This window comes from Pan paniscus, chromosome 19, assembly GCF_029289425.2.
Source record: "Pan paniscus chromosome 19, NHGRI_mPanPan1-v2.0_pri, whole genome shotgun sequence".
NCBI lineage: Eukaryota > Metazoa > Chordata > Mammalia > Primates > Hominidae > Pan > Pan paniscus.
The window spans coordinates 30197156-30210614 of NC_073268.2; the positions used below are offsets into that span (position 1 = coordinate 30197156).

At 39.8% G+C, this 13459-nt stretch overlaps 1 protein-coding gene across 1 annotated transcript; it reads right to left on the reverse strand.

Moving 5' to 3' along the window:
* Nucleotides 1-11050: 11050 nt before the first annotated feature.
* On the reverse strand, nucleotides 11051-13057 carry CCL2 (C-C motif chemokine ligand 2). The gene is made up of 3 exons (XM_003818009.6): nucleotides 12829-13057; nucleotides 11915-12032; nucleotides 11051-11532 (listed from the first exon to the last, which is right to left on the reverse strand). Exons 1-3 carry the CDS (start codon nucleotides 12902-12904, stop codon nucleotides 11427-11429), a joined length of 300 nt encoding a protein of 99 aa, XP_003818057.2. The 5' UTR covers nucleotides 12905-13057; the 3' UTR covers nucleotides 11051-11426.
* Nucleotides 13058-13459: the final 402 nt, after the last annotated feature.

A 13459-nucleotide genomic window follows, 5' to 3' on the forward strand; every position in this document is an offset into this window, starting at 1 on the left:
AAAAACAATATGAGCTGGTTGTAGAAAACATGGCAAAATTAGAAACACTTATTTAAAAAAATTGTTGTACATTATCAACATCAGAAGATGTAAGTGGTTAATTTCCTTCCAGATTAAAAAATATATATTTTTAACACTTAGTCACAAAAGAATGTCCTTCTTTGTCTCCAGTAACAATTTTTGTCTTAAAATTTATTTGTCTGATATTATTAACAGTATAGCCACTAGCTCTTTTTTGATTATCATTTCCATGGGGTGACTTTTCCATACTTTTACTTTCAAGTTATCTGAGATTTCAGATTTACAACATGTATCTTATAGATAGCATACAGTTGGTTTATTTTAAAAATTCATTTTACTCAACCTTTGCTTCTTAGTTGGGGGTTTTAACACTTTTACATTTAGTGTAATTACTGATGAAGTAGGATTACCATCTGATATTTTCCCTTTTTTATATATTGATGTCTCTTTTGTTCCTCACTTTTTTAATTACTACTTTACTTTATGAACCATAAATATTTTCTACTGTACCATTGTATTTCCCATTTTTATTATATATGTTTGAGTTATTTTCTTAATGGCTACCCTGGGGATTATCATTAACATCATAATTTATAACAACCTATTTCAGATTAATATTTTAATTTCAATAGTGTATAAAACTTGATCATATGTAGCTCCATGCCACTCCTCATCTTAACATTGTTATGATAACAAATTACACCTTTATACATTGTGTCCCCCTGAACAGAGATTTATAATTAGCGCTTTATGCATGTGCCTTTTAAATCAGATACAAGAAACAAATAATTTTAAACAAATAAACAAAAGTATTTATACTGTCTTTTATATTTACTTATGTAGTTACTTTTACCAATGCTCTTTATTTATTCAAATTATCATTTACTGATCTTTTGCTTCAGCCTGAAGAACTCTCTTTAGTATTTTTTGGAAGGCTGGAATGTCTTCATTTCTTATTCACTTTTGAAAAGGGTAGCTTTGCCTTATCTAGAATTGTTGATTGATTTTTTTCTTTCAGTATTTTTAATATGGCATGCCACTACGTTCCCATGTTTGTAATTACATTATTCAAAATAGTCAAGTTATAAAAACAACATAAGTATCCATCAATAGATGAATGGATAAAGAATATATGGTATATACACACAATGGGATATTATTCAGCCTTAAAAAAGAAGGAATCCTTCCACTTGTGACAACATGGATGAACCTTGAGGACATTATGCTAAGTGGAATTAGTTTCAAAGGGACAAATACTGAATGATTCCACTTATATGAGGTACGTAAAATAGACTCATAGAAGCAGAAAATAGAACGCTGGTCACCAGTGGCCAAGAGGTAACCACTATTCTGTTTTGTTATGTGCACCATAGACAATAGACTTTATAGGGTGCTATTCAGGTATCAACTCTTTTGACTAGTGAGGGCAGCCCAGAGAGATGTCCTGGAGAGCACTGTGAGACCTTGCTTTGAGTTTGAGTTCATGGTGCTGTGACTGGCATGCAATGTTTGCCATGAGCACAGATTCAGGTAATGGTCCCATCCATACCCTACATTTACCAGGTGTGAATTTGATAGGCTGAGGTTTCCTTTGAGCAACATTGTTCTATGTTATCTGAACAAGGACCAAAATGTCTTGGGAAATAGGAGGCAGAGAAAAGTATTTGCTGCTTAGTGCCAGGAGAGGCAGTTGAACGACATGATTAAGAAATGGTTGCCTGCATCATTGCCTGGTTTTCCTGCATAACCATAGTCAAGCTACTTATTCTATCTGTTATTCAGTTTCCACATCTGTAACAATAGAGATAATAAAAGTAACTTCTTTTCTTGGTTGTTGTGAAGAATGAGTTAAAAATTAAAAGTGAAATGAAAATAATCAGAATGCAGTTAATGCTCAGTAAGTACTAGCTCTCATTATTATTAATATTAGGAAATAAGGATGGGTAGTGGATGAAGAGATACTAAGGAGGAATTCAATCTGATACTGATAGCTTCCTGAGCAAGTTGTTCCTAAATCTGTCTTGTTTTTTCAAAACAGAGATATTGAAAGGGGGATTGACTTTCAGGAAATACTGCATTGGATATAAGAAAAGGAGATGAGTGTCTTAGAAAGAAGGGACAGGTGAAGTCCTAGAAGTCCTGCAAGAACTTGAGGTGAGAATTCTTCTGGGTCTTAGTGGGATTTTGGTCGTTCAGCCCAGTGAGGACATTCTCTGTGTGCAACCAGTAATTTAGCTTTGCCCTGTTGGATGCAAGCAGAAGTCACATATGTCATCTCTGAGCAGAAGTTAATATTCTCATGAATTCCTCCACCCTCCCTTAACTATGAGGATGACTTGACTCAGATGAGGTTGCCCCTTTGACTCAGAGGCCATACTGCAGAAGATATATGGAGCAGAGACACAGCAAAGTTTGCCAGACATGAAGAAAGTACGAGTTTAGTATCAGGGGAAGCTGAGCAAGGAATATAAGGAAACCCTCTGTACTATTTTTGCAACTTTTCTGTAAGCCTAAAGTTTGTTCAGAATAAAAAGTTAAAAACACACTATAACAAAACTTATGTGGTGCAGAGAAAGCAATGCTAAGAGGGAAGTTTACAGTTGTAAGTGCTTACATTAAAAAAGAAGAAAGATCTGAAATGGACAATCTAACTTTATATCTTGAGGAACCTAGAAAAAGAACAAACTAAACCCAAAGCTACCAGAAAGAAGAAAATAATAAAGAATGGATCAGTGATAAATGAAACAAAAGAAAAAATCAACAACACAAAAAATTGTTGTTTTGAAAAGATCAACAAAAATGACAAACCCTTAGCTAGATTAAGTAAGAAGAAAAGGAGAAGACTCAACTAAAATCAGAAATGAAAGAGGGAACATTACAATTGATGCCCCAGAAATAAAAAGGATTATTAGAGAATATTATGAATAATTGTATGCCAACTGATTGAATAACCATAATAAATGGATAAATTCCTAGAAACACAGTTATTAAGAAATAGAAAATATCAACTGATCTATAACTAGTAAAAAGCTTTTATCAGTAATCAAAAACCTCCCAAGCAAGAAAAGTTCAAAATCAGATGGCTTCTCTAGAGAATTCTACCACATATTTAAGGAAGATTTAATACCAATACTCCTCAAGCTCTTCTAAGATATTGAAGAGAAGGAAACACTTCCAAACTTACTATATAAGGCCAGGATTACCCTGATACCAAAGTTGAACAAAGGCACTGCAAGAAAGGAAAACTACCAGCAAATATCCCTGATGAATATTAATGCAAAAATCCTCAACAAAACACTAGCAAACCGAATTCAAAAGCACATTAAAAGGATTATATACCATCACTAAGTAGGATATATTTCTGGAATGGAAGGATAATTCAACATTCAAAAACCAATCAATGTAATATGCCACATTAACAGAATGAAGAACAAAAATTACATTATAATCTCAATTCATGACAAAAAAGCATTTGACAAAATTCGACATCTTTTCATGTTAAGAATACTCAACACACTAGGAAAATAGTGTGGAAATAGAAACTACCTCAACATAATAAAGTCCATGTATGAAAAGCCCACAGTTAAAATCATACACAATAGAAAAAGACTGAAAGCATTTTCTTGCTTCTGTCATTTCAGTTAAATATAGTACTGGAATGAGACCCATCTGAACAAAACAAGAAAAAAAGTCATCTAAATTGGAAAGGAAGAAGTAAAATTATCTGTTTCCAGATGATATGACTTTATATGTAGAAAACCCTGAAAATTTCACACATGCAAAAGAACTGTTACACCTAATAAAGGAATTCAGCAGAGTACAAATACAACACAACAAATCAACACACAAACATCAGACATTTTATATACATAAACAATAAACACTTTGAAAAGAAAATTAATAAAACAATTCCATTTACAATAGCATTGAAAAGAATAAAATATTAGGGATAAGCCAATATCTAGAAGTAAAAACTTGAACAACAAAAACTACAAAATATTGCCCAAAATTAAAGAAGATACAAATAAATGAGAAGACATCCCAGGTTTATGAATTGGAAGAATTAATATTGTTGAGATTGACCGCTTAACAATGCTACTCAAGTAATCTACAGATTCAGTGCCGTCCTATCAGAATCCCAATGGTATCTTTGCCAAAATAGAAAAATCCATCTTTAAATTCACATGGAATATCAAATCATTCCAAATAGTCAAAAACAATTTTGAAAAAGAAAAACAAACTTGAAGGTCTCACTCTTATCAATTTCAAAACATATTACAACGCTACAGTAATCAAAATAATGTGTTATTGGCATAAAGACAGACATATAGACCAGTAGAATAGAATAGAGAGCCCAGAAATAAAATCTCTTGTATATGGTCAATTGATCTTTGACAAGGATGTCAAGACCACTCAGTAAGGAAAGGTCAGTCTCTTAAACAGTTGATGTTGGGAAAACTAGATATCCAAATGAAAAGATTAAAGCTGGACCCTTGCTGGGAGCACTGGTTCACGCCTGTAATCCCAGCACTTTGGGAGGCCGAGGCGGGTGGATCACCTGAGGTCGGGAGTTCAAGACCAGCATGACCAACATGGAGAAATCCCGTCTCTACTAAAAATACAGAATTAGCCCGGGTGGTGGTGCGTGCCTGTAATCCCAGCTACTCGGGAGGCTGAGGCAGGAGAATCACTTGAACCCGGGAGACGGAGGTTGCAGTGAGCCAAGATCATGCCATTGCACTCCAGCCTGGGCAACAAGAGTGAAACTCCGTCTCAAAAAAATAAAGCTGGACCCTTATATTTTACCATATACAAAATTCAACTCAAAATGGATCAAAGACCTAAATGCAAGATGTAAAATTATAAACTCCCAGAAGGAAGTAGGGGGAAATCTTTATGATATTGGATTTGACAATTTTTTTTTTTGAAATGGAATTTTACTCTTTTTGCCCAGGCTGGAGTGCAATGACATGATCTCAGCTCACTGCAACCTCTGCTTCCCAGGTTCAAATGACTCTCCTCCCTCAGCCTCCCAAGTAGCTGGGATTACAGGTATTCACCACCATGTCTGGCTAATTTTGTATTTTTAGTAGAAATGGGGCTTCACCATGTTGGCCAGGCTGGTCTTGAACTCCTGACCTCAAGTGATCTGCCCGCCTCAGCCTCCCATAGTGCTGGGATTATAAGCATAAGCCACTGCGCTCGGCTGTGTTTTTTTTTTTTTTTTTTTTTTTTTTGATATAACACCAAAAGCACAGGGAACCAAAGCAAAAATAGATAAATGGAATTACATCAAACTTAAACACTTTGGTGTATTGAAGGGCACAATCAGCAGAATGAAAAGTCAGTCTATGAAATGAGAGAAAATACTTACAAATCATGTAACTGATAAGGGGTTAACATTAGAATATATAAAGAATTTCAGGTTGGGCACAGTGGCTTACGCCTGTAATCTCAACACTTTGGGAGGCTGAGACAGGCAGATCACTTGAGGCTAGGAGTTAGAGACCTGCCTGGCCAAAGTAGTGAAACCAAGTCTTTACTAAAAATACAAAAGATTAGCTGGGTGTGATGGTGTGTGCCTGTAATCCCAGCTACACAGAAGGCTGAGGTACAAGAATCGCTTGAACCCGGCAGGTGGAGGTTGCAGTGAACTGAGATCACACCACTGCACTCCATCCTGGGCAACAAAGTGAAACTCTGTCTCAAAAGAAAAAAAAGAACTTCTACAGCATCGACAATACAAAACAAATAACCCGATTAAAAATAGGCAAAGGATTTCAATATACATTTTCCAAAGATGATATACAAACGACCAACATGCATCTGAAAAGATGCTCAATATCACTAATACTAGAAAGTTGCAAATCAAGACCATAGGGAGGTATCACCTCACCTCCATTAGGATGGCTAGTATCAAAAAGAGAGAAAATAACAAGCGAAGACAAGGATGCGATAAAACTGGAATCTTTGTTTACTGTTGGTGGGAATGTAAAATGGTGCAGCTACTATGGAAACAATATGGTAGATCTTAAAAAAATAAAAATAGGATTACCAAATGATGCAGCAATCCCACTTGTGGGTATATATCCAAAGGAACTGAAAGCAGAATCTGGAAGAGACATTTGCATATCCACATTCAGAACAGCATCCTGCACAATAACCACGAGATGAAAACAACCCAGCTGTCCATCACTGAATGAACAGATAAACAAAATGTGGTATATACATACAATGGAATATTATTCAACCTTAAAAAAGAAGGGAATTTTGACACATGCCTTAACATAAATGAACCTTGAGAACATTATGCTAAATAAAATAACCATTCACCAAAAGACACATATTGTATAATCCCACTTACAGAAGGTACCTAAAGTAGTCAAATTCATAGAAGAGGAAAGTAGAATGGTGGTTGCCAGGGGTTGGGCAGCGGAGGAAATGAGCAGGTATTGTTTAATGAGTATGCAGTTTCAGTTTTACAAGATGTAAACATTCTGGAAATCTGTTGCACAACAATGTTAAGTATATGAACATTAACAATACTGAAGTATACACTTAAAAATGGTAAATATGATACATTTCATGGTATGCATTTTTTAACCAAAATTTTTCAAAATTAAAAACTTTAAAAAAGAGATAATGATACCTTATGGAAATGACTTTTATAGCCTCCAAATGAAAGATTGACAGTACTTTTAAAAAATGAACAATTTATCTGCTCAATTTAAACACTCATTTACAAGGTGGAATAGGAACAAGATGCTTAAAATAAACATTCTCATTGGACAAGGAAGACTAGGGGACACACAGCAATGACTGACTTGTAGCAATTCTGATATACTGCTGGGCAGACATCAAAAGGGACTCTTCCTGGAACAGGAACAGGGGCTCTGAGCTCACTTGCAGGAAGGGCTTCCTTGTCCGGGGCCCCAGATCCACCTTCTGTGAGGCCCTTGCTTGTCCATTTCTTCTCCTTGGCCGTACTGTACATGGAACTCAGTGGACATGCCCTCCTCATTCAGTGGCTGTCATGGCTTGTTTCTAGCTCATGGAAGATTCGGAAGTTGTTTTACAGATAGAATAGTCAAAGGCTTTTTCAGTCTTGGCTTCTGATTTTCCTGGCAACATAATTTTCTCAAAAAATTACTAGCACTTTTCCAATCTGCCAGTAAAGACATGTAAAATCTCTTTCTACTCGCAGTGCTTAGCATATTTCTGTGCTTCCTCTACACCCGACCCATAACTGTCTTTTAGGATCAGGCTGCTGGGCTAGAATGGGAATGCCACATTGTTAACCCACTCTCTTCCTGAAGCCACTCTGTCAAACTGAAAGGTTTTATGGATATTTTGTTGTTCAAATCATTTTTAAAAATTCCATTCCACTGCCTGGGATGGTGAAACAGTTGTATTTCAAACTTTACAATGTCCTAAATGTCTCGACTCTATGCTCCCTTTTGTTCCTGATTGTAAATTGGTCAAGGCTAGGTCAGAACAAAGGACACTATGAAAACCCAAGTCAGAGGTTACCAGGACTGGCTGTCGGCTCCAATGACCTGAATATGAGAGAACTGAGGAGCACATGGCATCAAACTCATCTGTGCACCAGTATCCATCTTCTAGGGAACTCGTAAAATACAGCAATGGGAAGAGGAGCCTTCCCCGCATTGTTGCATTCTGATTCTAAATCAGAATCTTTGAGGATGTTGTGATATTTTGGAAAGACCTCAGGTGACTCCAATATACCTTAGGTCACTTAGGAAGCATTTAATGCACAAATTAAATCCACAGCCTATGAACCCATAGATAAAAGGTGACTTGCAAAAGTTTACCTGACAATCTAGTCACCAAACCAGATACAGATCTTAAAGGCCATGTCTTAGTGTCCAACTACCTATTGTAAATCTTCACCTGGCTCCTGGCTGTGATTGTCTCAGTAGTGTTCCCCTCCCAAAGATGCTCACATCCTTGTAGCCAGGCGTGGTGGCTCACACCTGTACTCTGGGAGTCTGAGGCGGGTAGATCACCTGAGGTCAGGAGTTCGAGACCAGCCTGGCCAACATGGTAAAACCCCATCTCTACTAAAAATACAAAAATTAGCCAGGTGTGGTGGTGCACGTCTGTAATCACAGTTACTTGGGAGGCTGAGGCAGGAGAATCACTTGAACCCAGGAGGCAGAGGTTGCAGTGAGCTGAGATTGTGCTACTGCACTCCAGCCTGGGCAATAGAGCGAGACTCCATTTCCAAAAAAAAAAAAAAAAAGCCTACATCCTAATCGAATCCCTATGCTCTATAAGTATGCTACCTGACATAGCAAAAGAAATTTTATAAATGTGATTAACTTAAGAATCTTGAGATGAAGATGTTATCCTGGATTATCCAAATGGGCTCAGCATAATCACAATATAATCACCTTTTAAGATGAAGGCAGGAAAGTCAGAGTCAGAGACAAGATGTGACTATGAAAGAAAAGGAGTGAGAGAGAGAGAGAGAGAGGTTTTTGAAGACACAGGAAGAGACCATGAGTTAAGGAATTGAGGTAGCCTCTAGCAGTTGGAAAAAAGCAAGAAAATGGATTCTCCCATAGAACCTCTGGAAGGAATGAATATAGCCCTATGGACCCATGATAACTCTGACCTCCAGAACTATAAGACAATGTATTTTTGTTGTTTTAAGCCATTAAGCTTGTGGGAATTTGTTACAGTAACAATAAGAAACTAATACAGATTTTGGTACCTGGAAATATGGTGCTTCTGTAACTAACACCTACAGATGTGGATGTGGCTTTGGATTTGAATAATGAGCATAGGCTGGAAGAATTTTGAGCATGACATAAAAAGCCTAGATTTCCTGGAACTGATTGTTGGCAGCAACAGGAAATGAATGCATTGCACTTGGCACTTTCTTCTAAAACAGAGTCTCACCACTGCCAACGCCCTGTGTTCAGTTTCATCATGAAAGGAATTCCATGCTTGGGTGGAAAACAGTATGGAGTCAAGACTTCCTGAAAATGAAGAGATGTGGCCTGCAAGGGGAATGTAAGCAGATTAATTTGGGGTTTGAGCATGTGGATCCCCCCTTTCTCTGCCTCCTCTCCTCCCAGACTGTCTGCCTCAAATCTGCCTGGCGTCAAAAGGTTGCTGCTCGGAAGCCATATGATGAGGTTTCATTTGTTTGCATTCTATTATCTTTTTGCCTCTTGGCATCTACTGCAATTTGAGATTTCACTCCTGACTGCTGATCAAGGCCAGGGAATGTAGGGGTAGAGGAGAGGCAGGGGACGCTGCTTGACCTGGAGTGAGGGTCAGTGAGTTTTCTAAATAGCTGTCAATAAATTGTCTGCTGACTGATATATCAGGGTACTTGGAGCTTTGAAGGGATTCGGTAGTCTGACTCAGGGACCCTGGACTGGCTCAGGAATGTAGAAGCAGAATCCCTTCTCTCCCTCTGCAACTCCAGTTAGTAGAAATGGAAGTTTTCCAACAGATGTGCTCCCAGATCCGAAAGGGAACCTTTCCTCTGGGTTCCTATTTGTAACACATTATCATCCCTGTATGATCGATGTAGGCTCAGAATATCTGACCTGTCCTGACTGACAAAGCGAGTCAGCGCTGGATGCGGGGTGAGAACCTGAGTGTGCTTCTTGCCAGTCAAAGTTGTCCCCAGCACCTCATGCTGCCAAAAGCACTGCCTGCTCTAGGTTGACACAGTGGTCATTTCCCCACCAGACTGGGAAGTTAAGAACCATGCAGTTTATTCAACAGAGCAAGACATCTGCTTTCCTGAGTGTTGGCGTGGTGTGGGTGCCCAGGGAGGTCAAATGCTTTAGGTGGGACAAATATCATGCAAAGGAATACACACTTCAGGTGGCTATTTGGGAATAGAAGGCTCATCTGTTTAAATGGATGATTCCAGGTGCCTGAGATTGGGATGGGGGTATAGTAATGGAGGGAAACACATTCTGGTTTCAGGGAAGCTGCCCCCTTAAAATGTGGGTTGAAGATGAGGTTTTCATATCTGAAGTCACAGGTCTTTCTCCTCCATTTACAACATGCAGCATTTCACCCTGCATGGCTCATTCTTCTCCATTGCTGCCTCCTTGGCTCCATATTTAGGCCTTCATCATCTCTTGCTTGGACCATGGCAATAGCTTCTCACTAGTCCGTATTTCTCTGTGTATGTATAAAATCTATAAGTTACATTTCCTGAAACTTATCTCTGAATCTCTAAACATGGCACATCCCTCCTCATTGAACTGAAGATTCTCAATGTTTCCTTTTAACCTACAGAGTTGAGTAGTAACTTTTCACCCTAACATTCAAATCCCTTGACTCAACCTTCCTTTCTAATTGTCATCCCTTGACATTGGCGTGGGCCCGAATTCGCATCTGGTTCATTGGTTTTCTCCCTGCTTGATGTACACATCATCACCATTTCTACCTCCAGGTATTTGCTCCCACTCTTCCTTTTCCTTTCTTAATGATCCTATAATTTTCCTAGAAAAGCCTTCTTCATTCATAAATAATAAGTTCAAGTCTCATCATCTCTATGAAACTTCAATCTAATCATCTTATCTATGGTGATTAACTCTTTCCTTATTTCCTAATACTGGCAGTGTCTGTATTATTCCAGGTTGGGGTATTAATTGGAGAGGTACAGATTGGGGGGTGGGTAGCCCAGTTAGAGGGCAGTTGCAATATGTTAAGGGAAGAATTGCATGCAGGGGTCAGGGTCTGTGAGAAAAGGAATGGGGGTTGGGTTCTTGCTAAATGGGTGACCAGGGTCATTGGGCCCTGGGCTGCTTATGTTGAAGACTGGAAGGGTGGTGCTTTAATGCCTAACTGGCCTGCCATAAGGATTCTTCTATGGATACTCAGAGGAGACTACCCAGTGGAGAAGACCGGGGCCAATCCACTTTCCCGTTCCTTCAAAATGTAAGCCCCACCCTCTGAAATCATGTTCCTTTGTCACCACCAAGCTCATACTCTCAGCTTTGTAATTTCCTTCAAGAAAACACTGGAAGTCAGGTTTTGTACAAAAATATATTTATTTGGTGTAATAGTTACAAAATATTCATTTCCACAATAATATTTTAGCAATGCATTGGAATGTTAAAAAAAATTCTTTGTATTAATGATTCTTGCAAAGACCCTCAAAACATCCCAGGGGTAGAACTGTGGTTCAAGAGGAAAAGCAATTTCCCCAAGTCTCTGTATCTAAAAAACACTAGTACCATGAAAGATAAACTTAAAACATCAATAACTTAAATAAGAATTAACATTACTTAAGGCATAATGTTTCATATCAACAAACAAAATTCATTATAATAAAATAAAACAGGGTGTCTGGGGAAAGCTAGGGGAAAATAAGTTAGCTGCAGATTCTTGGGTTGTGGAGTGAGTGTTCAAGTCTTCGGAGTTTGGGTTTGCTTGTCCAGGTGGTCCATGGAATCCTGAACCCACTTCTGCTTGGGGTCAGCACAGATCTCCTTGGCCACAATGGTCTTGAAGCTGTGGGGAGGGAGGACAGAGTTAGATGAAGTTCCTTTGCAGTTTTGGTCTAGAAGTGCAGCCCATTCTGCACCAAAGGGCTGCCATGGGAGCTAGAGGGGGAAGGCAGGTGGAAGGAGGGAACCCAGGGCAAACTGCTCCTATAGGTGTCCAGGTGGAGCCATCCTGACTTCAAGCTAAAGAAATTGGGGTGTTCTGAATAGGCACCCAGGTGGAGAGTGATGTTGGGGTTCACTTTTTCCCTTGGTGCCTCAGTTTTCCCATTGGGAACCTTTGTACATTAAGTTAAATAGTGCACTCTCTGACTCTAGGTGTATGAGGCTTGTCCCTTGCTCCACAAGGAAGAACTTCAGGCCAGGGAAGGTTGGTGTGCTGAACTCACATCACAGCTTCTTTGGGACACTTGCTGCTGGTGATTCTTCTATAGCTCGCCAGCCTCTGCACTGAGATCTTCCTATTGGTGAAGTTATAGCAGCAGGTGACTGGGGCATTGATTGCATCTGGAAAATAAACCACAAAGAAAAAGCATTTTAGGATGAACTGGATTATTCTGATCTTAAGAGCAGAAAAGAGTCATGAGGAAAAAGCAAAAGGAAGGCAGGAGAAGAGAAAGAGCTCATTAAATCCCAGTGCTTCTGCCTATACCTCAGAGCTACAATGTGATCTTTGACCCAATGACTCAGTTTCCTATGCTGTAAAATGGGTATATAACATTGATAATGGACAGAGAGAAGGAGGAGCTGTTAAAGCTAGATAATGCCTACAAGTGTCATTAAGACGGACCAATAATCCAGATGATCAGCACCAGGGAAGATCAGCTGGGGAGCCCCACTATGAGCCTCCTTTTAGACTCTGAATAGGCTATGCCTGGTCATGAGTTTCCCTGATACTCATTACCTCTGCAGAGTCACCGTCTCTGGAAGCTAAGGTGAATGAAGCACAGACCAGATTCTGGGTCTCCAGCGTGTCTGGAAACAGCCTACACACCCACCCTCTCTTTGATTACCCTGATCCCCAAACTCTGCTGGAAGCAGCTGGGGGAGTAACTGCGCTGAGTGTGTTCCCAGAGCTGGAATCCTGGAAGGAGCTGGATTTGGGGTTCACAGCTGGAATTCTAGTTCAGGCTCTGCCGAGCAGCAGCTGTGTGGTTGGGCTCACCCCTTGTCCTTTTCTGAGTCACCTTATCTTGGAAAAGTAGCGTTAAAGCAAGACTGTGGGTACCACGTCTGCTTGGATGGTCCATGATAACTCAGAGAGAAGACAATGTGGTTCAAGGAGAAGAAGAGGGGGCCTTACCTGGCTGAGCGAGCCCCTGGGGAATGAAGGTGGCTGCTATGAGCAGCAGGCACAGAAGCGCGGCAGAGACTTTCATGCTGGAGGCGAGAGTGCGAGCTTCAGTTTGAGAATTGGATGTTTCTGGGTTAGTCTCAGCCTCTCTGTTCCTCTGGCTGCTGTCTCTGCCTCTTATTGAAAGCGGGCAGAGGGAGAGAGGGCGGAGTCAAGCAGGAGGAGGGATCTCCCATGAGTGATAAGTGCGCTGTTAAATCTGCTGAGCAAATGCAGCATCCTGTGGATTTCCAGGAAGTAGGAAAGGGAAGCAGTGGGTCAGGACGAGACACTTTTTCCATTCACTGCTGAGACCAAATGAGCAAATGGGGAGGATGGGGTGCCATTAAGCCCAGACTGACCACAGATGTGAACTAAGAGGGTTATTTTTAAGGATTCTGCTTTCTCTGAAGCGAAAACTGCAGAAAAGGAAGGAAGCGAGGAAACTAGATGAAAGCATGTCAGGCTCGCTGCCAGCTTACCTTCAGGCCACATTCCAAGGGTCCTCCCAGCCAGGAAGGAGCTCTCAAGCTTTGGCCGGCTCCCTGACAATGCATTAAATCCATTTGCTCATTCAAATGCAGAATAGTAGCATCATAGA